This window comes from Schistocerca americana, chromosome X (assembly GCF_021461395.2).
Source record: "Schistocerca americana isolate TAMUIC-IGC-003095 chromosome X, iqSchAmer2.1, whole genome shotgun sequence".
NCBI lineage: Eukaryota > Metazoa > Arthropoda > Insecta > Orthoptera > Acrididae > Schistocerca > Schistocerca americana.
In genome coordinates this window covers 421,773,768-421,800,979 of record NC_060130.1, presented here as the reverse complement: position 1 = coordinate 421,800,979, position 27,212 = coordinate 421,773,768, and the positions used below count along the sequence as shown (strand labels likewise).

General features: G+C 42.6%; 1 protein-coding gene across 5 annotated transcripts in view; it reads left to right on the top strand.

Moving 5' to 3' along the window:
• The window catches only part of LOC124555596 (flavin-containing monooxygenase FMO GS-OX5-like), a 265,730-nt gene that overhangs the window by 112,172 nt on the left and 126,346 nt on the right, over positions 1-27,212 (top strand). For all 5 annotated transcript variants that reach the window (XM_047129561.1, XM_047129562.1, XM_047129564.1 and 2 more), the window contains one exon: positions 11,555-11,693. In XM_047129561.1, the coding sequence (XP_046985517.1) occupies positions 11,555-11,693 (139 nt within the window). The remainder of the gene's footprint in view (positions 1-11,554; positions 11,694-27,212) is intronic.

The following is a 27,212-nucleotide window of genomic DNA, read 5'->3' as shown; positions in this document are numbered from 1 at the left end:
AGCGATGAGAGTCGCTTCTGCCTTGGTGCCAATGATGGTCGTATGCGTGTTTGGCGCCGTGCAGGTGAGCGCCACAATCAGGACTGCATACGACCGAGGCACACAGGGCCAACACCCGGCATCATGGTGTGGGGAGCGATCTCCTACACTGGCCGTACACCACTGGTGATCGTCGAGGGGACACTGAATAGTGCACGGTACATCCAAACCGTCATCGAACCCATCGTTCTACCATTCCTAGACCGGCAAGGGAACTTGCTGTTCCAACAGGACAATGCACGTCCGCATGTATCCCGTGCCACCCAACGTGCTCTAGAAGGTGTAAGTCAACTACCCTGGTCAGCAAGATCTCCGGATCTGTCCCCCATTGAGCATGTTTGGGACTGGATGAAGCGTCGTCTCACGCGGTCTGCACGTCCAGCACGAACGCTGGTCCAACTGAGGCGCCAGGTGGAAATGGCATGGCAAGCCGTTCCACAGGACTACATCCAGCATCTCTACGATCGTCTCCATGGGAGAATAGCAGCCTGCATTGCTGCGAAAGGTGGATATACACTGTACTAGTGCCGACATTGTGCATGCTCTGTTGCCTGTGTCTATGTGCCTGTGGTTCTGTCAGTGTGATCATGTGATGTATCTGACCCCAGGAATGTGTCAATAAAGTTTCCCCTTCCTGGGACAATGAATTCACGGTGTTCTTATTTCAATTTCCAGGAGTGTATATACAGTGCTGTCTGTCTTCAGGGTACATGTACGAATGATGTAATAGGGATGGTTTTGTATGGCGGGGGATATGAATTGCATGTTTACTACATCGACACGGTAGGCGGTGATATATTCCCTGGTTGGAGATCGGTTTTGCAGACTAATATTGAAGCTCCTGTCCTCGGTGGAATAACAGCGTAAATGAGTAAGTCTTCCCGTATTTGACGATATGTATTGTACTTTGGGAGGTTTAGTTGTCAGTGCAATATGGTGATGAGTGTAAAATAGTTTATTACCACTGAATGTAGCGTCTGTAGAAAGAAAGAAAAGGCTGACTGTGCTTCCCTAGAACTGAGGACCATCGTGACATATAGTCGGTGTGAGTGTAGGCATACCATAATTTTTCCAGGTGCTGTACAGATATAAAAGATACCCGCACCGTTTGTGTAAAATGTGTGTATATTGTATTGTAAAGTTACTGTGGCTTATGTTTTGTAAAATGTGTATATATAGCATTCTAAAGTTATTATTGTTTACGTTATGCCATGACTAGAGAAGATGACTGTGTGTCCTATCGTGAGGGACGTATAGATAGATCGATAACGGCTAGGGTATGAGAGAGATTTCTTACGTGGAAAATTATATCCGCTATAGGTTTTGAGATTCGTGCCGGAAGCACAGTTGTATACAGGAGACATTAACTGTACATTGATCGGTGTCAGACTGTAGCAGCAGTCATAATATTTAATTGTGGTTATGCTGGTAAATATCTTCCTGGCTTCCAATATTCTTATGATTCTCGTATTTAGTTGATAATTTGTAGACAACTTTGCGGGTTTAACTGTCAGTGCAGTTTAGCGGTCTGTGCAAAATAATTTTACCTCCGAAAGCCCCAGAAAGAAAAGGTGGATGGTGTTTCGATAACGGCGGCATCAGTAATTCGGCGGGTAAATTCGATAAGAGCCAATCAGAATGCTCGATTCATTCACATCGTTTGTGCTAGGATATAGGAGCCTCTACGTAGCGGAGGGAACGTTTGTGTATGTTGAGAGCAGGAAGGGTATCACGTTAGGAGCGTTGGGATGAGTGCATTCGATGTAATTTTCGTAAACAGAGTCTGTTAGGGTACGAATTTCCGTGCATACAAGCTGAGAGATCTAGAAAGCAAGGTTAACTCTTTCTGGGACACTATACAATTCCCGAGAGGTAGACTTGGGTCATACTTTTTTTGCAAAGCCATATGACGTAACAATAACATTGAGAACATTTTAGATTGCGAGTCGCCACCCTGACATTTTGCGGCGAGGCTATAGCCACGTTGGGTAGTTTGGTATGGTTAAACGCGTGTGTCGTGTCATGCTAGGAGCAATGCGCCCTGTGCTATTCTATCATCAGCGGTAAAGACATGTGCTACTCGGAGGTGTCTCGTGTGAGCGGGCCTTGGAATTCTGTGATGTCAGTATAACCGTGACTGTATAACCGAAAACAGAGGCAGGCAACTTGCACCTGCATTCGGCGGCGGCACGCGGCTGCCCTCCCGCATGTTCATGTTGGCCGTGGTGTCTAGGTGAGCACTTCTTTAGATAGGAATTTCTCAGGTAACAAGTATGAATGAAATGTCGCTACCTCATGCTTGCGGGACCCGAGCAGGGGCCTGTGCGTGGCTTCACAGCTAATGGTCGTGTCACTTTGTTGGGGTTTCCTGTGCACTCTGCTGGACAGGAGGTGGAGGAGGGTGTTTGCACGTGTTGATTACATTATTTTGCGAGCAAATCTGTAGGCTGTGCTATGCATTATTTGGACAGTTTACAATTACTGAGCATGTCTAGACATAACTGTGCTGCACTATTTAGGAGAAGTCTGCAAGTGTGTACTGAAATTATTTCGGTAAATTAGGAGTTGTTTGTGTGTCTGGAGAGCGTTATTTAGAAGTAGTTTACAGGTCTGTCCGCTGTGTGAGATGTCCCCAAGCATGTCAGAGCGTGTGTTTTGTGTCAGTGTGATAAATATACTCCATCCCTAATTAAATTATTTCAAAATAAATAGAGTGCACTCCTTCCTTACTCTATACAGCAGCCCAGAGCAGGCTGAGTCATTTTCGCTCCATTTTCCCCCTCCAGACTACCATCTTGGGTTACATCACATGAGGCAAGACACAGCATCTGGTGGCAATACTGTGCACTAGGTCAGTTGGACTCTAGATCAAGTGGTGGAGAGGCTCCCTGCAAAATAAAGACTTGTGTCTAGTGTCGTTTTCCCGCCATTTGCCCCCAACCACCTTGGATTACATCACAGGATGGATGATGGCACCCACTGGTGGCAGTATTGTGCACTATGTCAATTGGAGTCTAGATCTCATAGTGGAGACACTGCCTGCAAAATAAAAGCTTGTGTTCAGAGTCGTTTTCCCGCCATTTCCCCCACCATCTTGGATTACATCACGAAGTGGGCAACAGCGCCCTCTGCTGGTGGTACTGAGTAGTAGCTCCAGACCTTGTGGTGAACACACTGTTTGATGCCATATTGGATAACTGTACTTGCATCATCACCTGACATCACAGTAGGGCCCTCTTGCAGTGGCGATGTGTAATAAGTCAGGTGGAGTCCAGACCTCATGGTGAACACACCTGCATGAAATTGTTTAAATAAAGACTTATGCCCAAGTCCTTTTTTCCCATGAACCTTATGAGGAGGTGGCGGTCGAGCGACTGAGGTTAGTACAAGTGTCCTTTCGTTCGCGCCATTTTCTTAGCTTAGCAGTGAAACCCCAAGTGACCTTTGTTGATCGTCAAAATTCAAACTTGGCGCCAATTCATAGGAGGAAGAGGGGGTTGGGTGGCTTTGGTTAGCGAAGGTAGGCCAAGTGAGCTATATTCGGGCGATTTTCTTTGCTTAGTAGAAATAACTGTAGTGTGATGCATTATCCTGTTGGAATTTGAACGTGCTGCCATATCTCTGGGATAGGGGGGCGTGGCACTTTCCAGCCAAAATTCAAACTTGCCGCAAAAATCCGCCATCTTTAATGACGTCACAGCCGACATCTTGGATGATGTCATGTGTTGTTTCCAAGTCTAAACACCGCCATCTTGGATGACATCATCCCTGCCATCTTGGATACATCTGGCAACAATGCAGATTGGCCTTGTCCCAATACTCGTGTGGTCCAGTGGTTAAAGTTTCTGGCTCATAATGCTGAGGTCTCACATCGATTCCTGCTTTTGACCTCAAATTTTTCTGTTGTGGTAAGTTTTGGAAGGAGATGCAGTCAGCCTTGTTAGACCAGCTTAAAAGCTTCTTGAATATAAAAGCAGCGAAACTGACTTCTAAGTCGCTGAAGGAACGAACGCCGAAAGGCTTGAGACATGCAGCAAAAGAATCATCCGTTATTTATCCATGTTAGAGAGTCAGGTGCTTGACGTGTTATGACTACAGATGTTACTCTTTTCGAAGTTCCAGACCACTCCTATATGATTTAGATCTAGATCAACGTCAGTCACAGTGCACAAAACTGTACTTGAACATGTGCTGTGCGAGTCCCCCCTGAGCTTCGGCCTGTCTCAGCTTGGCTCGGTTCTTCTCGGAAATATTCAGTACATATCCTTTAGCATGAAATATATTTGCAGTTATGAATACGAGCAACAAACAGCTGTACAAGTGAATGACGACAATGAAAATTTGTGCCGGACCGGGACTCAAACCCACATTTCCCGCTTCATGTGAATGGTCACCTTAACCACTGCGGCTCTCTGCACATGTCTCACAGCTCTTGTCCGCAGCTCGTGGTCCAGTGGCTAGCATTGCTGTCTCTGGATCAAGGGATTCTGGGTTTTATTCGCAGCCGGGTCGGGGATTTTCTATGCCCCTGGAACTGGGTGTTTCTGTTGTCATCATCATTTCATCATCATTCGTGACAGTGGATAGACTGGACTGTGTAACAAATTGGACTTTGTAAAAATTGGGACTTTGTTTGGGCGCTGATGTCAGCGCAGTTGAGCGTCCCACATAACAATCATCATCATCATCATCATCATCATGTCTCTCAGCCCGACTCAATGTTCCATGTGTCGTCGTTCTTCCATCAGGACTGTACATGTACACACATTATGTAATTCCCATACAGGGGAGGTACGGCAAGAAAAAAGGAATAAAAGTGAGATAGTGTTAATACTTTTATCCTTCTTTACCTCCTCTGCATCACTTCAGATGACATGTCACTGAGCACATTTGTACTGTGCATGCGGTACACGTGAGGTGCCTAGTTGTTTCCACTGCCCTGTGTGGAATACATAAGTTCTTGTACACTTCACTAACCTGCTGTGTTCATGATGATGATGTCCCCAGCGCGGAAAACAGCACGCAGGTCGTCGATTCTTTTTCTTGAGGCTGAAATTAACTTTGCGAGGAACTGCTGCTACGAATAAACTATAACTCATTTGGGATGCCACTCGCGTTTTTATTGATATAGACACGATAAACTATTCTTGATCACAACGTATTGAACATATCTTTCCACAGTCATTATATCTGCCTAAAATAACATGAAATATATCCTGCCACAGACAACATGTCTGTCTACTGGAACCGTCAGAACTGGAGATTAAAATCACATGAATCAAATACTACTATTACAGACAACATGTCTGTACCTAGCGACGGTAAATAAAATTGCATGAAACAAATACTGCTATAACAGACAACACGTCTGTCTACCGGAACAGTCAGAACTGGAGAGCCGGACTGCCCGATAGACTTGGCCGCTGTTTCTATGTTTCGATACAGTGTATCGATACGTGGAACTGTTTCAGTGTTTCGGAACGGCTGTGGTTCACTGTTTCGAAACAGTGGTGTTTCATTCCGCCCCTGTCTCGGATATCCGGACCAGATTCGATCTCGAGCCAGACACAGAAACTGTATCGTTGTTTCAAAATAAGACTGTTTCAGTCCACCTGTGCTTGGAACGGACTGATTGTATCGAAACAGTGATGTTTCATTCCGCTCTGTGTCGGACGAGATTCGGGCTCAGCACAGGTACTGAAACACAACATACCACTTCGTGAAACACTTTCAAGAGTGTCGAAATCGTTTTGACAAGCAATAGCATGAAGCTTAAGATATCCGAAAATAAAGCTTCGTTTCTAGATGACTGTCCTATTCCGAAATGGCGTAACATTTGCTTTATAAACATTAACCAAACAATAAAACAACGCATACTATTCACATTCAAAATAATAAATATGTGAAAATCATTCAGTTAAATTACACTTTTTTTTATAACATACGTTTCTCTGTTCAAGTACAGTAATCATATTAAGAAACGCAAGTAAGCCTAGAACATTTTGAATAAAAAAAAGGCGTAGAGTGACAGTTATTATACATATACATAAATTTAATGTAGGTATAATTGCAAGCAATCTGTTTGACATATCACTGATAGTGTAATGGTGAACGGGAAGGGCTGGGAAGCATGGTGAATTTATAGTAACGGTTCGAAACACCCTGAAAGACAAAATTTATTCTGTTATATTTTGTTATTATTTCGAATTATTTGGCATTATTTGTGAGTCTATAGTCACTGTGCCTATTATCCACAATGATTCCCTTTGTGTGCATGGCAGTTAGCAGGATGGGTATATTCCCATACTAGCGGAATGTGGGAATCCCAGAACCATATCCGTTGTTTCTGCAGTTCGCTCCCACCTCCAGTTCCGTTCGTGGTGGTTCTTCTGTCTTCAGCTATGGCTGTCCTCAGCCAATTGAAAAGTATGAAAGTCACACGACACGAAAGCAGCGCATTTGTTGCATGAAATACGAAACTGCCAAGAGGCCTAAGTGATAGTTTCATACTTTCTGCGGCATGATTAGCGCTCTCGCACCTCATTTGTGTTTATATGGACATACCCATACAGTAGACATTCAAGATGATAAAATGTCTAGGTTTATTAGATTACAAAACACAAACTGTTTCACTGTTTCGAAACAGCGTATCGAAACATTACATTGTACTGTTTCATTTGTTTCGAAACAGTTACGTGTTTCAGTTTGCCCATCTCTACTGCCCGGGAGGACGACGGTTCAATCCCGTCTCCAGCCATCCTGATTTAGGTTTTCCGTGATTTCCCTAAATCGTTTCAGGCAAATGCCGGGATGGTTCCTTTGAAAGGGCACGGCCGATTTCCTTCCCCATCCTTCCCTAACCCGAGCTTGCGCTCCGTCTCTAATGACCTCGTTGTCGACGGGACGTTAAACACCACTAACCTAACCTAACCCTACTGCCCGAGACACTTCGCGCGCCAAGCCAGCAAGGCGTGACCCGAACGCCACCGAAGTGCATCGGCAGTAATATCGTCAGTCTTTTGTTTTAGTAATACTTTGATTTTAATAATTTTGAAATGACTGATTGATAGCTGGCTGTTGAGAGATGTTTATTTAAAAAATGAAGTAATTTGGACGACAGGTTTAATTAATAATAGCAACTAAAGTTTAACGTTTTGGCGCCCTACCGCCGAACACAGCAGCCAATCACAGAGCAGCAGCATCATGCTCGCGGTCTTTCTCACGGGAATGGTACCGAATCTAACATCTGTCACCGGTACCTCATCCCACATTGCGTCATCTCTCTGCTTCTGGCATCTCCACTGTCCTGGGAATAGCTTCCTGGAGCCTAATATGATGGCTGAATAAGCCAGAAACATTACAGAGGGCATTTTAATTGAATGTCGCTGTCCAGTATCGGCATATAAATACGAAATTGCAGTGCCTGTGTTGTTAAGAATAACGATGCAATGTTGCTTCGAACATGCATGCATGTCCAAAGGAACATTGAATCGTTCCTCTTTGTATGTATGTCTGAAGTGCATCGTACTCCGTAACAACACAGGCACTGCAGTATCGTATTTCTTTTAGCACTGCATCGGTCAGCACAGCATTCTTCAGTTCGACAGAATCGTAGTCTCAGCACTGCCTGCCCTTCGCTGTTTGTTCGTGGTATAAAGAGAGTTGAGAGGTCCAGTGGCTGTTTGCACAAAGCCTCTGTAAATGAACAGGAATGACAGAAGAGGAGGATGACAATTCTCAATATATATTATGTAGTCGCATAATCGACGGGTACTGCAAATTTCCTGTGGGATGACATTACAACACCATACTGAAAGAATTTAAAAACTTAGTTGATGATGAAAGAGAAAAAATTACAAAGATCAACAGACAGGATTCATTGTTATGTACATCAAGAAGAACTTCGTGCTAAATTTGCAGCCACGATGAAACTGGTGGTACGAATAATAATAATTTTTCTCTAGTCGCGCGCGTTATTCCACCGTGTGTTGCAACAGTTTTTGATGGAATTGAACGGAGGATATGGGGACTTTATATATTACTGCAAAGTACGTTGGTTTAGTGAAAGAGCATGCAAGAATTGATTTTTCGATTGAAAACCCGCTATTATTGAATTTATGAAGAAAAAAGGAAAAAAGCGAAAATCAGAACGTTCAGGATAGAATATACTGACCTCGCATTGTAAGTGGACTTGATTGCACACTGCCCACAGTAAGAAATTGCAAGATAGAAAACTACTTATTTCTCACTTGATGGGGGTGCATTTAAAACGAAAATTCCATTTTGGAATGGACAAATTCTGAAAAAAAAAACACCGTCCATTCCTCAAAGCTCCCTGACATTAAAGAAAACGTGAGGTTTGAAGAATTCATTATGGCCGTAAAGAATTGGAAGGGTAGGTCAGACAAAAGAGCTCCTGTGCAAGTGCAGATGGAACTGATTGACCAGCAATGTAAATCCAGTTTAAAAGACAAATTATTTTACATTAAAACTGTCCTGAATGTGTACGTTGTTTTCTGCAGGAAGGGTACCAATGTCTCCAGAACGATGTTACAAACGTGAAAAACTATTTCGGTCAACAGATGTGAGTGAAAGGCTGTTTTCGATTATGAGACTAAATAAGTCTCGATTACATGGCAACATGAGTGCGAAATTCTGTGACATTGTGTGCGCCTGTTCATATGCCATCGATCTGTACCAGATAAAAATTATATGTCTTCATTGCGCCAAACATAATAAAATAGTGTTGAAAATTTGTTCAGTTTATCATACATGTTGTTGAGAAAAATGAAATATGAAAACAAGTCATATTGAGTGCCATCTATATGCGGCGCTTTTGTAGTTTACCCACATTTCGTCTCCTCGCACTCTGACAGCGTGGCGTGATGGTGGGTAAGTGTTCCGACCAGGCGAGAGAGCTATGCACGTGTGCAAGAGCACTGCTTGCATGCCAAATTCTTGCCTGTCCCTGGCCTAGATCGTACGTTGGCAGTAGGAAGTGAACAATTTTCTTGTAAAATTTGGTTGATGGATTGTAGAGGAAAGGGCTCCTTAATTAATGACGAAAGTTCGGTTTTCCTTATCTCTATGTACTTCTGATTTTTTCTGTTAACACTCCGAAGTTTTGCTGTTAGAGGCTCCACGAGAAATGAACACGAATCGAAACTCTGCGTACACAACAATGAAATACTGACTGGCACTGCCGCTTGACAAATCCTTCACACACAGTCACTTTGAAATATTTATTCACAGTGTTGTGGGTGTGAATACGCGGTCTGTCTAAACAATCTACTGGTCGCCTTACTTCTGTTGCTTCATTGCTTCCTAAGAAATCTTCGTAAAAATGTATGCTTTCTCGTCGGCAAACAATTAATATTTTACTGTTGAAGCTCTTTAAAATCTTATCCGCTAAATGGATTAGTTTTTCTGACAGTATCTTTGCTACCCAGGAAGATCAGTTCAGTGTGACAAAAGCTGTGGATTATTTGCAAACATTGTATTTCCTTGTATTGTACATAAAAGAACAGAAATTTGCTGTCCTATAACACGTTTATGATCAATAAGAACTGTGCGCATTTTACTTGTTCGGCTTTTGGGTAGATCCTTGAATACTGCTCCACTTGGCATCATGCTCCTTCTTCTGTAATTTCCACACCATTGACATACTTAACTTTTGCCTGTCAACACTTGCTTACAAATACCGTCATCTCTACCCTAGGCACTGTCATAGCTTTTTCGATCTCACTGTCAGTAAAATTAATGACGTTATTAAGAAGTTGTCATGGCTACCCACGAATGTACCTTCCACGACCACTTTTGATCACCACTTTTCATGCTCCCACAGTGAAGTAATAATGCATGCTACTTTGAATTGCAATGGCCAAGTAACCAGTTCGCCTTGCCGAGTTATTCGTGAGACTGGATGACGCTTTCCATCGACGACATGCGCTAAGCCTGGAGAAGTAAGATGGCTCCTCAGTTGTGGTCCTCTTTCGCGTGCTTCGCTTCTGAAACTTTTAGTGCATTTACCAGCCGATGTATGGACTTCATGGATGTACGGACTTCCTAGTAACGTGGGCTGAAAACTTCTCACTCTGACCACATTCTCTTGTAGTGGTTCTCAGTCCGAAGACGGGTTTCATTCTGAATAACTATAGCAACCTACATCGTTTTGAACTTGCTTAAACACCTGGGTCAGCGGTTTTGCCCACACTGTGTTCTGCGTGCATAGTCTGTGACGGATTGCTGCACATATCTGCTGCAAGACCCCCACCAGCTCAACTGTGTCCATATTGATGTCCGCTCCCAAAACCGCTTTTTGTAAACGGATTTCTCGATACCCCTTACGGACGGTCACGTAAACGCTTCAAAATCCGCATCTGGTAGTTGATTTTCCAGTTGTGCAATCGATTTTCGCTCCCACGTGAAACCAACCGGTTTTGAAGAGTGCTTGGGCTGTGAGGTTTCGTTTGTTTTCAAAAATTTGCGGCCAGTGGCTTTTTGTGCCGGTCGTTGTGGCCGAGCGGTTCTAGGCGCTTCAGTCCAGAACCGCGCTGCTGCTACGGTCGCAGGTTCGAATCTTGCCTCGGGCATGGATGTGTGAGTTAGGTTTAAGTAGTTCTAAGTCTAGGGGACTGATGACCTCAGATGTTAAGTCCTATAGTGCTTATAGCCATTTAAACCATGTGCAGTGAAGGATAAGTAGAAATATTAGACTGAAAGTGTTACACCTCGTCTATTTGAAGAGAAATAGCAATTGTGCTGACTAAATCATAAACTGTTTTACAAACGACTTATTTAACTGGGATAACAACCCACTTCAAATCTTAACAGTGAAAAAATGTTTCCGAAATTCGGTTTTCGTCTTCTGGAAAATGAGTCGTATGTATTATTCCCACAAACAAAGTTGACACTCGGTGCAGTGGCTGATGGGAGCGACTGTAAATGGGAAATGCCTTTATGGTCGCTCCCATCAGCCACCACGGCAAGTGCCAACTTTGTGTGTATAACGCAGTGAGTGACATCTTCCAAAACCTGCTTTAAAAGGTTAATATTTTGGATACTGTTTCACAACAGATACATTCGTTAATGGCCATTGTTATTACCAATATGTTTCTTGTGTCAAGAAACAGAACAAAATATGATCATAAAATGGAAGGAATAAGAAAAATATACTAAGACTTCAAGTGTTGAACATTAGTTAATAAAAGAGTCACATACTTAGCTACACATTTTCCAAATACTTGCCTGGGCACATGAAATTTCTGTGGAAAATGTAGTTGATTTTGAGATTAAACCAACTCTTCCACTGAAGAGTATCTTCACAGGAATTCTTAAAACTAATATCTAAAAATGAAGTCTGTTGCATTGTTTTTGTTATAATATAATCTACATTAGTTATTTTATATCATATTGCTTCATAATTGTCTTTCAATTTTATTGTGCATTAACAATATTCATTGATGTGTTACATAATCTAATTGTATGTACATTTATGAACTCTGTTTCATTTCAGAACTAATTTGCCAAAGGAAATAATGGGATTTCCAGACTACCCATTCCCTGAATCAGGTGAATCTTTCGTGCATCACACTAAGGTTTTAAAATATTTGGAACACTATGCCATCCACTACGAGCTTCTCAAATATATAAAAGTAAGAAACTTTTTTATAAATCATGATTTCTAGATTTTTAATGAATCAGACTGTAATTCTGGCTAGTTTGCAGATGCCTTTTTCTGTTATTGTGGAAATAATTTTCAGTTCCTTTTCTTTGATATGTGTATGGTGCCATTAAAACAGATAATGCATCAGCTTTTTATGTTAATGATAAGTGCATTTCCTTCTAAATAAATACAGTTTTTAAGTTAAATATATGTACCACTCCATAGAATAGTGTCACATACTTCTGGTTTGATAATCAGTTCAAGGATATTTCCAGATAATGAGAGCAAAGGACAAAAAATTATGAATAATTTCAGCAGTGACCATGTACAGTGTCTGTGTCACTGTAATTTCAATCATTACTATTGCAGTACTAGTCAGTCTCTGCTGGAAATAAAAGTTCTTATACCCTTAAACTATCATACCAGTTAATTTGAGACCATTTTTTCGACCAGCCAAATAAAAATACAGTTTAAGCAACATTTTGTGTGCAATAGAAGGAGAAACATTACTTCCTTTGGCACTGGATGTCATGTGAATGGGAAATCTTTTATATTGTCTGATGCCACACAAATATTGCAAAAATAAATTTGAAAATAACCTCTGACGGGCACCTAATGACTTTTAAGTCTTGGTATAATTGCCAGTCAACATAGTCAAATTAAATTTATGTGCCACTCCATAGAGCAGTGTCAAATTTATGTGGTTTCGTAGTCACTTCCGAGATATTTCTGGACAATGACAACAAAACACTAAAAAGTATTAATATTTGTAGCAATGGCATCGTAAGGTGTCTTTGGTACTGCACTGTCATTTCAGTTTTGTAACACTGCACAGCATTACTCAGAGACTGACAACCTGAGAGCCACAAATGGGCTATACCTAAATTTTGTCCATTGTACTGGAGTAACAGCAACTGCTTCAACATGATGGTGTAGTTATAATTATAGCAGAAATTTACGAGTCTCAAACCGGGAAGCTCTTTTTGTATAATTATCAAAATTAAATTCAGTATGCACAACCAAAAGATGTAGGAACTTCAGTCAAGAAAATGTGGAGGTATATATTAAAATAACCAAGTCTTGCCATGCAATCAGTCAGCAAACATACTTCTTCAATCACAACTGCAATAACTTTTCAACTAAAGTCATGAGTAATTTGAATGAATGCTTCCTTTTTGTAACAGTACTTGAATGAGTCTCACAAATACAGATCATGGTAACAAAAGGAATCAAAATGTCTAGCATTAACAAGAGCAAACTGCGTATGGATGCAAAAGTTAATTGAAAACCCAAATTGCTTACATATGTAAGCATATACACATACAAAAAAGTGGTTAAAATAGCAGAGTTTACTACAGACAGTAGATTAATTTCAACTATGGAAAAAATCAAAAGCTGTTTGGTCTGTTATGCCCCTCGAAACTAGTGATAATGGTAGAACTGCTACAGATCCCAGTACCATATGTGAATACTTGAATGACTTCATTATAATTTGCAATAAAATGGGTGACTGATCACCACTGAGTGCAAATTATTATATTCTGCTTGGACAAATACAAGGATTTTTTGGGATTGTGTCCATATTTTACACTTTCTCTCATAATTTTGTGTGAAAAATTACAAACAATAAAGGTAGAAAAATTATGTAGCTTGTATCTGATACATATAAATATTATTTGTAGAAATGATATTCTACTCTTCTGAAAGGAGTTCCTTAATACTACAAAAATATTTTTTTTATAAGAAACTTTTCAAGGCCATTTCAAAGCAGCTTCTGCTTGAGCTTTTTAAAGTTTTGGATCCCTGTTATAGGATTCAATTTGTATGTAATAGAGGCTGTTGTCTGCTCTTTTGGTGTTTTGTCTTTCCAGGTGATAATCATATTCTTTCCTAGTATTGTAAATGTGCATACCTCTATTTAGACTATTATATTGTTTGTACTTCAAAATTAGTTGAACAGTGTTATAAACATGCAGGGTCTTTCACAGATAATGACACACTTCTAGAGGTTGTAGTGTGGATTTAGTAGATAACATTTTACGTAAGAACCCATGTCCGGAAATGGTTCATTCCCATGTTACAAGGAAAACAAGAGCTACTCAGTTCCACACTAGATGTCTCTTATGCAGTGTACCTGTTATGGTAGGCTACCTACATTCATGAGTGGTATGATAGCATGATGTCACATGATGTCCTTTGTTTCCATCTGCCTTGTTTTCATGCTTCCTTGCGATGCGTCAGTTGACATTATGGTGACTAGGACCACAGTAACAGGATGCCCTAGCACAAGTTCACAAAGTACACTGATATGCTGTTAATTTACAGTGAAATACACTGTAACGGAAGAGAAGCTCAATGTCTGTACCATGAGCACTTTCCAAATTGTGTGAATCAATTTCATCCCATGTTTTCCAGAGTTGAACAATGATATGGGAAAGAGGGAAATTCACAAACGACAGAGAAAACGATGGTGGTTTAAGAAGGCAGCACACTGTCATATTGGAATAGGAACTGCTTCATCAAGTTAAAGAGAACCCGTTGACAAGTACTCAAGCCATTGCATACGCCTTGCATGTGTCACTCATCTGTCTAGCATGTTGTGTTTGAACAGCAACTCGTCCCGTATCGCCCTCAGAAAGTACACACAGATTTTGTGCCACTTGTTAATTTCTGTGCTTTGTTTTAACACCATTGTGTGGATTTTACTCAGTTTCCAAGGGTGTAATTTTGATCACTGACAAAGCACATTTCAACAGGGAAGGTGTTTTGAACATTCAAAATACCCACATTTGGGATCAAGAAAATCCCAAACCCATATGTACACAAAGATTTCAGCACACCTTCAGTATTGATGTCTGGGCAGGTATCTGTGATGGGTGTGTGATTGGGCCATACATCTGTCCTCCCCACCTAATGGGTGCCAGGTACTTGGCATTCCTGTAACAAGTGCTGGCAGAGTTTTTGGGAGAGGTGCCATCACACGTTCAGCACAAATTCTGGTTCCGGCATGCTGGTACAGCAATACATTTTGCAGGTTACATCCAAGACTATCTGAACAAAACCTATGGGGACAGGTGGATCAATCGAGGTGGACCACATGCTTGGCCACCAAGATCCCCAGATTTAACCCGTTTGGACTTTTTCTTGTGGGGGCACATGAAGAGTCTTGTTTCAAATGGTTCAGATGGCTCTGAGCACTATGGGACTTAACATCTGTGGTCATCAGTCCCCTAGAACTTAGAACTACTTAAACCCAACTAACCTAAGGACATCACACACATCCATGCCCGAGGCAGGATTTGAACCTGCGACCATAGCAGCCGCGCGGTTCCGGACTGCGCGCCTAGAACCGCTAGACCACCGTGGCCAGCCAAGAGTCTTGTTTATGAAACCCTTGTTTATTAGAGTAAGATATGGTTGCACTGTTCATGACTGTGGCAGGAGTGAGTACACTGATCATGGATGTGGCAGAAGTGAGTAACCATACACCACACATGTTGGACAGAGTTTATGTAACCTTACTGTACAGATACACTGTGTGCACCAAACATGGTGGTTGTCATATTGAACAGTTGTTGTAATATCACAGTAAATAGGAGTGAAATCTGTACATCTTGTTTTCCTTGTAACATGAAGATGAACTGATCCTGGACAGGGTTCCTACAAGGGCCACTCCAAAAGAAATGCACACTATTTTTGTAAAAATACAGTTTTCATTCTGCATGTGTGAAAGTTTTACAGTGTGTAGATACATCCTTCCCACTTGTTTTCAAACTTAGTTCAACCTGTTGCCGAGAGTGGCGCCATCACAGCATGACTTCAAGATGGCTGCTACACTTAACATTCATCAGAAGCACCGTGCTGTCATAGAATTCCTGTGCTGTGAAATGAGACAGTGGGAAACATCCACGAGAGGTTGAAAAAGGTGTATGGAGATGCTGCTGTCGATCACAGTACAGGTAGTCAGTGGGCAAGTAGGTTATGTGATGAAAGCGGGCTCGGCAATATTGAGAATTGTCCTCGCAGTGGCAGGCCTCATACTGCACACACTCCAGACAATGTGCAGAGAGTTAACGAATTGGTGACTGCTGACAGATGCATCACAGTGAACGAATTGTCATGCTATGTTGGGATAGGGGAAGGAAGTGTTTGCAGAATAGTGAAAGTGTTGGTATTAAAAAAGGTTTGTGCTAGGTGGGTTCCCAGGATGTTGACAGTGGCTCACAAAGAAACAAGAAAAACGGTATGCAGCGAACTTTTGGAACAGTACGAGAATGGTGGAGATGAATTTCTTGGAAGAATTGTGACAGGTGATGAAACATGGTTCCATCATTTTTCACCAGAGACGAAGAGGCAATCAATGGAGTGCCATCATGCAAATTCACCCAAGGAAAAAAAAGTTCAAAATCACACCTTCTGCTGGAAAAGTTATGGCTACGATGTTTTTCGATTCTGAAGGACTCTTGCTTGTGGACTTCATGCCCAGTGGAACCATCATAAATTCTGATGCATATGTGATGACAGTGAAGAAACTTCAAGCTTGACTGAGTCGTGTCGACCACATCAGCAAAAGCAGGATATTTTGCTGTTGCACGACAAAGCACGGCCACATGTCAGTCAAAAAACCATGGAAGCGATCACAAAACTTGGATGGACAACACTGAAACACCCACCTTACAGTCCTGACCTGGCTCCATGTGACTATCATCTCTTTGGGAAACTGAAAGACTCTCTTCGTGGAACAAGATTTAAGGATGATGACTCCCTTGTGCACACTGCCAAACAGTGGCTCCAACAGGTGGACGGGACTCTACTTGCAGCAACTACCGTCCGTGACGCGCCATGCCAATGTGCGCCTCCCGCGATCTTTCTGATGACTACAGCACTCCTCCTCCTTCGGGGGCTGCAGCCACTGTGATCCACTGTGTCGGAAGGTGGAGCGTTGGGCCGGAGCGATGACCTCCACATCCATTGGATGGCCGGAGTCGAGGGGATCTGTCAACCCTCGAGCCGGAACCTTCGAATACGGCTGGAAGTGACCCACACGAAGAGGCCCCGTCGTCCCACAACCAGAGCCTGGGACAGAACGGGTGACAAGCTGTCAAATGCCGGATCCTGTTCCACCTCGGGAGGGGCAAGACCCAGTGGTGGGGACGAAGGGGAAGGGACGACCCCAGGTGAACCAGCCTCCTGAGAAACCGGGCCTGCTAGGGGAGCCGGCTCTCGCTGTGGCATCTCGAACGATGGTGGTGCCGGTGCTGGAGCTACTGGAGGCTGCCAAGGCTGAGAACCATCGCAGTGCGGCCGAGTCACAGCAGGGAGAGGAGGTAACGTCCCCTGTGAAACCAACACAGGTGACGGCAATGGGGAAGCTGGTGTCCGAGAGGTCGGAGGGTGGGTGCCCGAAAGTGGACGTAGCTGATTTTGGTGACGACGTACCACCTGGTCCCCCGCCTGCAAGGTATAGAGCCGACGGCCATGTTGGCGCAGGACCACCGCCGGTATCCAACGTGGATTGCGACCAAACCCACGGGCCCAGACTGACATACCCAGTGGAAAGCCAGGCACTCCGTTTTGTGAAGACTGGCGAGGACCAGGCCGGAGGAGGTGCAGCAGAGTTCTAGGTTGACGCCCATGGAGCAGCTCTGCGGGGCTGCGTTCTCCCATTGGTGTGGTCCGGTATGCCGTCAAGAAAAACGTCAATGCTTCCTCCACAGGAAATTTGTGCACATACTTTTTCATCTGCGTCTTAAATGTGCACACCATGCGCTTGGCTTCCCCATTCGATTGTGGATGGAAGGGGGGAGAGCAAACGTGCCGAATACCGAAGCGCCTACCAAAAATCCTGGAAGGTCTGCGAAATAAACTGCGGTCCATTGTCCGAGACCAGGGTGATTGGCAGACCTTTCACAGAAAAGATTTTTGCTAATGCCTGGATTGCAACCTCTGAAGTGGTTGAGGAGCAGTGAACCACATATGGGAATCGGTAATAAGCATCAATGACAATGAGCCAAAAGCCATTGAGAAACGGGCCCGCAAAATCGATGTGAACACATTCCCATGCTTGGGTTGCCGGCGGCCATGAAGAGAACGCTGCCCTGGGAGATGCTTGTTGGCTCACACACTGGGAACAGGCGGCCACCAAGTGCTCAATTTCTCTGTCAATACCGGGCCAGTACACATGTCTGCGAGCCAAGGTTTTAGTACGGGAGGAAACACCCCAGTGCCCTGCATGTAATAACGTGAGGACCTCCCTTCGTAAACCTGCAGGAACAACCACGCGAGGAGCTGTATCATCAGTAGCCAGAAGGAGAACTCCTTCCAAGACCGAGAGGCGGTCTCGTAGAAGAAAATAATTACGAAGAGGGTCCGAGGCCCGGCCCGGAGGGCGGGAAGACCACCCCTGCTGAATGAGGCGAACTACTTGCCGGAGAACCGGGTCAGCCGCCGTTTCCCTGGCGACTCGAGAACTAGTGATCGGGAAGCCATCAACTGCGTGGTGGGACGCCACATCCAAATGAAAACACATAACCTCCTCTCGATCGAACGTAGGATCCGAGCCCACCGGAAGACGGGAAAGAGCGTCGGCGTTTGCATGCTGTCCTGTAGGGCGAAAATGAATGTCATAATGGTACTTAGGGAGGAACAAGGCCCAGCGCTGTAGTCTGTGGGCCGCCCTATCCAGAATCTGAGAGGTGGGGCCAAATAACGATATTAACGGCTTATGGTCAGTGATTAACTGAAACTTAGTGCCATACAAGAAAGGGTGAAACTTGGTAACAGCGTAGACAATGGCCAAAGCCTCTTTTTCCACCTGGGAGTAATGGGCCTGCTCGGGACTAAGCGTTTTAGACGCAAACGCCAGTGGTTGCTCGGAACCATCTGCATTGCGATGGGCCAGGACCGCCCCCACCCCATACTGCGAAGCGTCTGTAGCCAGGACCAACAGCTTATGGGGATCAAAAGTAGCCAAACATGGGGCTGACGTGAGGAGGCCCTTCAACGAGGTGAACGCTCGCTCGCATGCAGGCGACCAATCAAAAGGAACGCCCTTGTGCAGAAAGCAGTACAGGGGGTGGACTATAGTGGAAGCCCTGGGAATGAACCGGTGGTAATAGGCTATCTTGCCTAAAAAAGCTTGTAACTCTTTCAGCGAAGCGGGCCGAGGAAGGTTGACAATACCTTGGACCAAACTTCCTAGTGGCTGGATGCCGTGCCGAGATATGGTGTAGCCCACATACTCAATGGACGGTTGGAAGATGGTTGACTTATGCAGGTTGCAACGCAAGCCCACAGACCTGAATTTGAGAAAGAGGGTGCGAAGGTTGTGCAAGTGTTCCTTCGTGCTGCGGCCTGTGACAATTATGTCATCCAGGTAATTAATACAATGAGGGATAGTCGACGTGACATGCTCAAGATAACGCTGGAATATCGCCGGGGCACTGGATATTCCAAAGGCCAACCGCTGGTATTGGTAAATGCCAAACGGAGTGTTGACGACCGCCAGCCGTTTGGAGTTCTCATCAAGTGGTATCTGATGATAAGCCTCCGACAGATCGATTTTCGAAAATATTGGCCTCCCGTCACAGCGGAGAACAATTCATCAGCACGAGGCAAAGGATAGGTGTCCACCACCAATTGTGAATTAATGATGGCCTTGAAATCGCCACAAAGACGTAATTTTCCCGAGGGCTTCCTTACAATAACGAGGGGCGAAGCCCACTCACTGGAAGAAATGGGAAGAACGACCCCTAGGGCTGTCAGCCGGTCTAGCTCTTCCTTTACTTGAGGGCAGAGGGCCAAGGGGATCTGCCTCGCGCGTAGAAAACACGGGCAAGCCGACGCCTTCAACGTTAAGTGAGCTTCAAAATCTGAAACACGCCCCAGGCCCTCCTCAAAAATATCTGGAAAGTCTGAGATCAAAGATTCCAATGATTGATAGGGAACGTCTTCGGAGACCAACTGTATGGTGTCAGCGATAGAAAAATCGAAAGCTTGAAAGGCATCCAGGCCAAAAAGGTTAGCGGAGCTCGCATCACTGACAACAATAAAAGTAATAGGCCGAGTGACTGATTTATAAGTCACGTCGGTAGTGAATTGACCCAACAGGGGAATGAACTGTTTACCATAACCGCGTAGACGCTGGTAAACTGGCGCCAATGGGGGCGATCCAAGGTCGGAATAAGTTTGTGCATTCAACAACGAAACTGCCGCGCCCGTATCTACTTGCAGTTGTAACCGGCACGACCGAACCGACACCTCGATAAAGAGTTTGCGTGCCGATGCGTCGGGAGCCTGGCCCGATGAAACTTCCTGAATGTCAACGTCCATGTCCTCTGCACCTGCTTCCTTCGATTCTTTTGAGGCTGAGCGGCAAACTTTAGCAATGTGACCTTTTTTATTACATTTGCGACAAACGGCCCAACGCTGGGGGTACTCTGACCGATCATGATGTATATAGCACGACGCACAGGACGGCAACAGTGGCCGGCGGCCGGAATTTGGTTTACGCGCCGTGCGGGAGCGGCCTTAACGGCCGGATTGTACCGCTCTCACGTCGTCTACCCTGGACACAGTGGACGCGGCCGCGCCACCCTGAACTTCCGCGACGTCGCACCACGCTTCCAGCTGTTGACCTGCTGCGTGAGAGACTTCATACGATTGAGCAATGGACAGGACTTCCTCGAGGGAAGGGTCTTCTAACTGCAGGGCCCGTTGCTGGACCTCCCTATCAGGGGCCGAACGAACAATGACGTCGCGTACCATAACGTGGGCATATGACTCTCGCGACTGCTCCGTGACAAAATGATACTTGCGGCTAAGACCGTGCAGGGTAGCTGCCCACGCCCGGTAAGACTGATGGGGCTGTTTCTTGCATTGATAGAACTCGACCCTAGCCGCCACAACATGCGTGCGGCGGCGATAATATGAAGACAGCAAGGAACACAATGCGTCAAAAGACAAGGACGAGGGTTCCTGCAACGGCGCCAGCTGCCGCAAAACGTGATACAGTGAGGGAGATATCCAAGACAAGAAGAGAGCACGACATACCTCCGCATTGGCAACATGAAACGCCTGGAAATGCTGCCGAAGGCGATGTTCATATGCGTCCCAATCCTCCGCCGTCTCATCATACGGGGGAAAGGGAGGAGGGAACTGCGCCGGAGCAGACGGCGTGGAGAGCAACGCCGGAAGCACTTGTTTCATGGTGGCCATGAGCTCCATCTGCTGCGCAACCAAAACCCACACCAAATCCTCCATGCCGTGGAGAAGCTGCGAAACCGGAACAACGACGCAACACGTGAAAGAACGATCCTACTCGTCGCCAATTGTGTAGTAACACGATTCACGTTTCTGTCGCACTTCACCTAGTGTAGACCGGGAACTGTCTGCTAGACCTGCCCGATGTGAACTGACTGGGCCCGGCCCATGCTGCTGGAGTTGTTGTTGTTGTTGTTGTTATGCCGGCAGAGGTCGCGTCCGAATTCTCGCGTGCCCTCTGGTGGACGGGACTCTACTTGCAGCAACTACCGTCTGTGACGTGCCATGCCAATGTGCGCCTGCCGCGATCTTTCTGGTGGCTACAGCAGGGTCAGTTTTGATCCTTAGGGCACACCACACTTTACTATAGCTGGACTGGACCTGTACTGCTTAATAATGTTGCCTACTTTGGTTGTGACTTGTGTGACCTGATATCTGTCTTGTAGGCATGACTGTAAGAGGTCTTTTGCTATTCCTCTGATACCATAAGTTTCCAGTTTATAAATAGCAGCTTGTGAGATACTGTGGTAAATGCACGTGATAGATTTAGGAACAAACGTGCCACCCTTTATTTCTGATCTAACTTTATAAATATTGCTGTTGTGTAGACTTTCCTAAAACCATGTTGGGTTTCTCTTAGCACTTTTTCTTTTACATGAAACTTTTCTAATCTTATTGCAATAACCTTTCCTAACACTTCACTCACAACTGGAATTAAGCTGATGGGTCACTAGTTCTCGTTGTCACCAGTATCTTTTTTGTGCAGTCACTTGACTATTGTACATTTTAATTCAGATGAAAACACAACTTTAGTCAGACTTTCATTGTAGAGGTGGACAACAATTGTACTATTGTTATAGAACTCGATAAGATCATCAAAACATGAGATAAAGAAATACCTGTAATATGTATTTGAACAAAAGATAAACAAATCAACATTAAGTGCCTTGCTTTTGCTGATGGCCTAGCAATAATTACCTGGATTGCTGAGGAAGTCAGCTATGCCACCAAGAAGATTCATGAGACCTCCATCAAGACTGGATTCCAAATCTCTTACAAAAGAACAATAGCTAGATTCGAAGACCTCAAACCTGGGATCACTTGCAACCAAGTATGGCAGCACACGAGTTAAACCTTTATGTTGGTGAAATTATTGAAAATTCTAGCAATGAAAGACTATCTAACAAACTATGTACAGTAAAATTGTATAAAGACTACACAGTTACCTCACAAGAAATATCTATCCATCAAAGTGGAACCACACAGTCTTTCTTACAGAAGCACTGTAAGCAATGGAGACTTCATCATTAACTGCCAATGTCAAAGATATCAAGAAAATAGAATGACAAATACTGAGAAAAATATTTGGACCCAACATTCAAGATGATATCTGGAGGCACAAAAGCTCAGAAGAACTATATTTGCTGAATGAGCATTTCACCTCACTTGCACAGAGAATACATATGAAATACTGTGGTCATACAGCACAAATGGATGACTCTTGCTTGACTCAGAAACTCTTCCACAATATCAGTGGAACCCAATAAACCAGACAGCATTGTATGGAAGGGGGAGAGGGGGAGAGGGGAGTTTGCTGCCAGCTGAAAGAGATCTGCATGCATGTGAGAGCTCTGCACAAGTGCAGAGTTGTTGGTTGTTGCTATTATATAATATCACTGATTTATTTGCAAGAGAGTGACTTCTGTATATGTATGCATTTTTGTTCCAATCATTAGGGATAGTATATGTATAATTATTGGGAGTGCCAAGAAACTTATCTACTTAAAGCTTTTAGTTTACAGAAAAAGGTCATTGGAGCCATGGTGGGAGATAAAAAGAAACAATGCTATTGACCTTACTTTGAAAATCTAAATCTAATGTCCATTCCAGCCATGTATGTTTATGAGACTCTCATTTTCACAAAGTGAAACCCACAACTGTTTTGAGCTATTGCTTCTTGAATCAACATGTGATTAGACACAGAGAAAGTGGCACATTACCTAGCCACAGACTAAAAAAATATGAACGAACTCCACATTACAGACATGTAATATATAAATAAAATATGTAGGTAGAAATGTGACCCAAATCTAAACAGTCCTGAGGCAGACCTGGAAAATTACATGGAAAGTAAATTTTACTTATTTATTCATTCATCTAGCAATCATTTCACAATGATATAGGATTTGTTGTCATAATACAGTGAAAATAAATAGATCCAATATACACCCGTATGGTAAGTACAAGGTGGTTTTGCTAAATGAGTGCAAACTGCAGGAAACTGCTGGTCCCTGAGAGGATAAGTAGCAAAATAGGTCATATCAATGTATGGCCAGAAACGCATGTTATGGTAGGTACACCCACTTGCAGGTGGAGGTAAAGGATCTTCACCAGTGTAAGTATCAATGATCAAAGGCACACATGAGAACAGACCAGGTAAATGAGGATGTTTTGTCTGTACTAGTGTATTAGCTTCACACTCAATAGGGAAGCAAACTGGAGGACCATCTTGTAGTAGCCACATTACCCTTCATACAACTAAAGGCATATCAACCAGCAGGGAACGCTGGGTCACCCGCAAAAAAATGCGGGCCTCATCTATGAAACGTTTTGGAAGGATGTCTGGTCCCACAAGGTGGTTGCCAATAATTCCAGTCCACACATTGAGGCTGAACCTGTGCTGCTGGTTCACTGTCACCATATCATGTCTTCTGTAGCCTACAGGCGAGTGGTTAGAAGGCTGACAATACTGCCCCTCATAAAGGTAGACTCAGCTGTGAATAGGATGGATGACAGAAATTCCAGTACCATGATGGCCTGTGCAACAAACCAGCAACAAAATGTCACTGTGGAGGAAATCCATATGTAATAACACTTGCACATGCTGTAAGTGATACGGATAGGGGCAGTTGCAGAGAATGTTCCACATGATTGTTGGGCTTAGCCTGTGCTGGTTGGCTACTTGCCAGATGCTTATACTTGTCTCACTAGAAAAAGCATCTTTTATCTTCACCTTCAGTTGGGTGTACCTCCATTGGAACACAACTCTCGTCAAGCGCCATATGACCTCTCATGCTGCTTATCTGTTCAGGGATCGTTTTACTGTAGTTAGTCCCATTTAGCAAAATCACCCTGTACAAGTACGCTTGTGATGATGGAACAGGTGGTTGGTGTTGGCCGTGCTGAAGGAACTATGCCAGCATTTGCCTGAAATGATTTAGCAATACCATGGTAAACCTAAATCTGTATGACCATACATAACAAACTCCATCCTCCCAGATATGAAGTCACTGTGTTAAAAACTGCACTTCCTCGTTCAGATAGGCCCTGCTCTTCAGTATTCTATTGATTATACACAATTTATACCAGATATCTTACAATAGAAACATTGTTTTGCACTGTACCACTTGACATATTGTGGATACCTGCTGGTGACTCCAAGACCCAAATGTGTACAGCTCCATGTCCTCCCTGCAGTACATCTGCAAAACTGAGTCAGCACCCTACCAGATGAGTGAGGTGTTGAGCTAAGGACAATGACAAGGCATTACTATCATGCTCCAGAGATCTTGCCATATTTGCTTGTAAAAGCATTACATTGTAATTATGTATGATAATATGAAAGGGTGTTGTTGTTGTCCCTTTTTGTTATTAACTCCTACTTTGAGTCCTTTAAGTAATCTTTAATTAACTAATTTTAATTACTTATGAATTGTTTTTTAGCTGCATTTTTAAATAAATGTACTTTACTGACTTGTTAATACCTTTTGAGAATTTGCTATACAGATTTATTCACTGGTGAAAATTGCTGTTTTAGGTTTTTTGTTTGGTTTTTCTTGGTAAATGCAAGTCCAAACTGGGTCTTCTTCAATGATTATGTATTGAATCATTAACAAAATACTTATAACAAAACATTCTCAGCTGTAAATAAGCAATTTTGATGGAACTTTGTGGGTATGTAAATGTGTCAAAATAAGGCAATATGTATTTTTTTGTTTTTGCCCAATTTCACTTTTAAGTGATGAAGCACACTCCAAAATGATATTTAGCATATTAGGTTTAGAGGGAATATCTTTGAAACCATGACATATAAAAACATGTTTCATACCAAAGTTGAAATCGAATGAACATTTTTGATAACTGTGCAATCCACGTTTGTAATAATTTGAAATTTTGAAAAATATCCCACCATAATTAATTAATTTTGAGGAATGAAACATTTTCTTACAAGATAAAGTAAAGCAGCTTTCATGCCACATACATCCATGTGTAACAAAAGCTGAATTCTGAAATACAGTTTTTGGAAAATAGACTGTACACAATGTGCTGTCAGAGTATTTTCAAGATACCTAATTAAAATAGCTAAATGCTCATTATTATTCTAATGATTTATTTTCATTATTATTGTTTGATTATTATTGTTTACATTTTGAATTGTTATTTTAAAATTTAAATTTATGTTTCTTTTTTTATAATTTAATTTAATTTAATTTTAATTTTAATTTTGATAACTGAAAATAATAAATAACTCATTATTATGATACAAAATCATTACAGTAATAATTACTTTTAAAGAAATAAATGAAACAGAAGGTTTTTATACAGCATATTACTAAGATGAACAATTTGTTTACATAATATACACAATGGATAACACAATATAAAATAAAATAAAATTCTGCCGTATTTAAAATTGTCACGGGTGATCCTCTTAATAACCTCATTTGTCTCAGGCATATTTCAGTACATTCGTAATCCCTGGCAAGGATAATTGATTACATACTAGTGACTGTTGCTTGATTATATTGTTTCTCAAGTGGAGACATCATAATCATTCAGAAAAATTAGATTTGAGAATTTTCTCACAAAGTTCGTCCAACATCGAACACCTTATATGGCTCATGATTGTACCTGTCCCATGAGGCTTTCTGCGATCACCAGATGAACAGGTTCCTTGTTCTCATTTATAATGCTCAAAATCTTTGTTTTTCACACTGACCACACCCCTCTTCATAACTTAAAAAAAAAAAAAAAAAAAAAAAAGAAAGAAAAAGAAACTAATAGAGAGTTTGGACCAAGAATTCCAGGAGGACCTGTTTCGAAGCCCCAAGCGTTCTTGTGATGACATCAAAATCTGGTAAAATAATAACTGAGCACGTAATAAGAAATTTGACAGAAGTTTTCTTTCTCAGTGTGTGAGAAAAATATGTATTATTATGTATTGGACGTGTAAGTCATACAATGTTTGAAGAACTTCCAATTGAGAAACAATATAATCAAGCTGCAGTCAGTAGTACATAATCAATTCTCTTTGCCAAGGTTTTCTAGCGTACTGAAATATGCTTGATACAAATCAGGATATTCAGAGGATTGCCTGTCACAATTTTCAAATCCTGCTGAATTTTGTTTTATATTGTGCTGTCTGTCCAGTGGCGGATACAGAAAAACCTCAAGGAGGGAACACTAAAGATATCTTGAGCTACCTTAACTTTTACCATAGTAAAAAATAATCAACTCACATGAAAAGTTTAATAAAGTTTTATTTAAACTGATTATACACATATACAAGACAATGCCATCTTATGGTATAAAAAAGTTAGAATTGTGGTTCTCTTCCTTGAATGACAGACAGAGTAACGTATTGAGATCACTAGAATGGCCACAACTTCTCTCGTAGGTATGTGTTAGCTATCTATGTGCCAGACAGAAACGTATAAAATACGATGAAGCAGGTGCATGTGCTACATAGGAAAGTGCTACTACTCGATAACTTGATTCATTGGAGTTGACTGACAAAAGACTGGTGGGAGTGGTGTGGGTGGCAATGCGTGCAGCAGCCCCACAAGGGGGGAAGGGGGGGGGGCAGCCCCCATATCCCATATGTATCCACCACTGTGTCTGTCGTGTGTGGTGTAAAAAAAATGTTATGTTTCAAGTATTTCTTTGTAGATAATCATTGTTGTAATGATTTTGTAAAACAATGGCGAATTACTGTTATTTATTATTTTCAGTTACCTAAATACATGTATGTGAAATGATAAACTAATTTAAAAAAAGAAAAAAACCACATAAGTTTACAATGTAAAATAACAGTTTAAAACATAAAAGAAAAATAATTAAAACAAATAATTAGAATAATAATGCATGTTTAGATATTTTAGTTATGTATGTTGAAATACTCCAACAGCACATGGTGTACATCTTATTTTCCAAAACTGGTATTTCATAAACCACATGGATGGATGTG